General features: G+C 37.4%; 1 protein-coding gene across 1 annotated transcript in view; it reads right to left on the bottom strand.

The window, feature by feature from the left end:
• Nucleotides 1-934, bottom strand: part of grhprb (glyoxylate reductase/hydroxypyruvate reductase b) — a 2910-nt gene extending 1976 nt beyond the window's left edge. Inside the window, exons 1-2 of the mRNA XM_024289522.2 lie at nt 673-934; nt 200-333 (exon numbers count right to left, since the gene is read on the bottom strand). Coding sequence (XP_024145290.1) covers nt 200-333; nt 673-845 — 307 coding nt within the window. The 5' untranslated portion in view covers nt 846-934. The remainder of the gene's footprint in view (nt 1-199; nt 334-672) is intronic.
• Between the last annotated feature and the right edge of the window lie 337 nt (nt 935-1271).

Here is a 1271-nt window from a genome sequence, read left to right as displayed (position 1 = left end):
TAAAATAAAAACAGACCTGTAGCAAATATCAAAATGATAAAGAAAATAAAACATAAAATGAAAAAAACATAAATAATGAATTCAAAAGGAAATACAATACAATGAAATAAAATAAAATGAAAACAGATCATCAGCAAATATAAAAATTAAACAAAATAAATAAACAATAAAAACTAAATAAACTAAAATAAAAACAGACCTGCAGCATCCAACAGCTCAGCATCAATCTTCTCCGTCAGCACGCAGAGCAGACCATCAACCCCTTTGACCTTTTTCAGCAGCTCTGCCCTTGACACGGGGACGTCATCCGAGTCCCACAGCTCAAACTGCACCCTGGGGAAAACATGCAACCACAGATCTGAAGCAAACCAATATTTCGTCATGAACCACAGAGGTCAGAAGTTCATTGTAGGGGAAATGAACAAACTCAAAAATACAGAGGCATCATTGTTTTGTGATGTTTCTATTTTAAATATTTGCAAATTTCAGATATATTTTAATGGAAGTTTTGGGATTTACACTCTTACTATTTTAAATGCAAACATTAAATGTTTTTTTTTCTAAAAAAAAAATATAGGAGATTTTAACAAAACTTGAAAACTAATTGTTGGAATTGCTTTAAAATAAGTGAGCATGAAAAACATTTCAAAAAGACGTATTTTTCTAACTTACTGTCCCGATTCTTTGAGGATCCTCAGTCCCTCAGGTGGGATCTGTCGGGTGACGTACACCCGCTGGAGGGTTGACATCTCTCTCTGGATTTTACTAGTTATACCTTCTTTGACGCTCAGGGGAGCAACAGCGATTTTCTGGAGCCTCCGTAGTGCCATGCGACTGCCCCACATTGCCAAAGAAGAGTAAGACTTCGGAAGATGAATGCAGCTCAATCCGTTTTAGACTTTTTTTGGTCAGTTCTGGCTGCAGCTCAGGGGAGAGGGGAGGCTCCTGTGTGGGTTTGACCAATATGATTAAAGGGAGGGTGCCTCTAAGGCTGAGGTGAAACACAGCTTCCTGGTAAATACAGTTTGAGGACAGTTCTTATACAGGAGAACACAAGATAAAGACATTTTAGACTTAAGACTGAATTGATTGCAAAAAAGATTAACTCAAAATCTTAGTTAAGTGCCAGTGGAAAAATCTTGTGTTTTTCTCCTCTCATCATTGACTAGTAGAGCAGCTGGAGTCAAACAGATGTAAATGTTTCACCGAACTGTTGACCTTTGCTTCTGTACACAGAACAGCACCCAAACATGTTCTGTTCTGTTTCTCCA

The sequence above is a fragment of the Oryzias melastigma genome, linkage group LG1 (assembly GCF_002922805.2).
Source record: "Oryzias melastigma strain HK-1 linkage group LG1, ASM292280v2, whole genome shotgun sequence".
Classification (NCBI taxonomy): Eukaryota; Metazoa; Chordata; class Actinopteri; order Beloniformes; family Adrianichthyidae; genus Oryzias; species Oryzias melastigma.
Note: the sequence above shows the minus strand (reverse complement) of the source record. Positions and strands in the feature narration are given on the sequence as shown.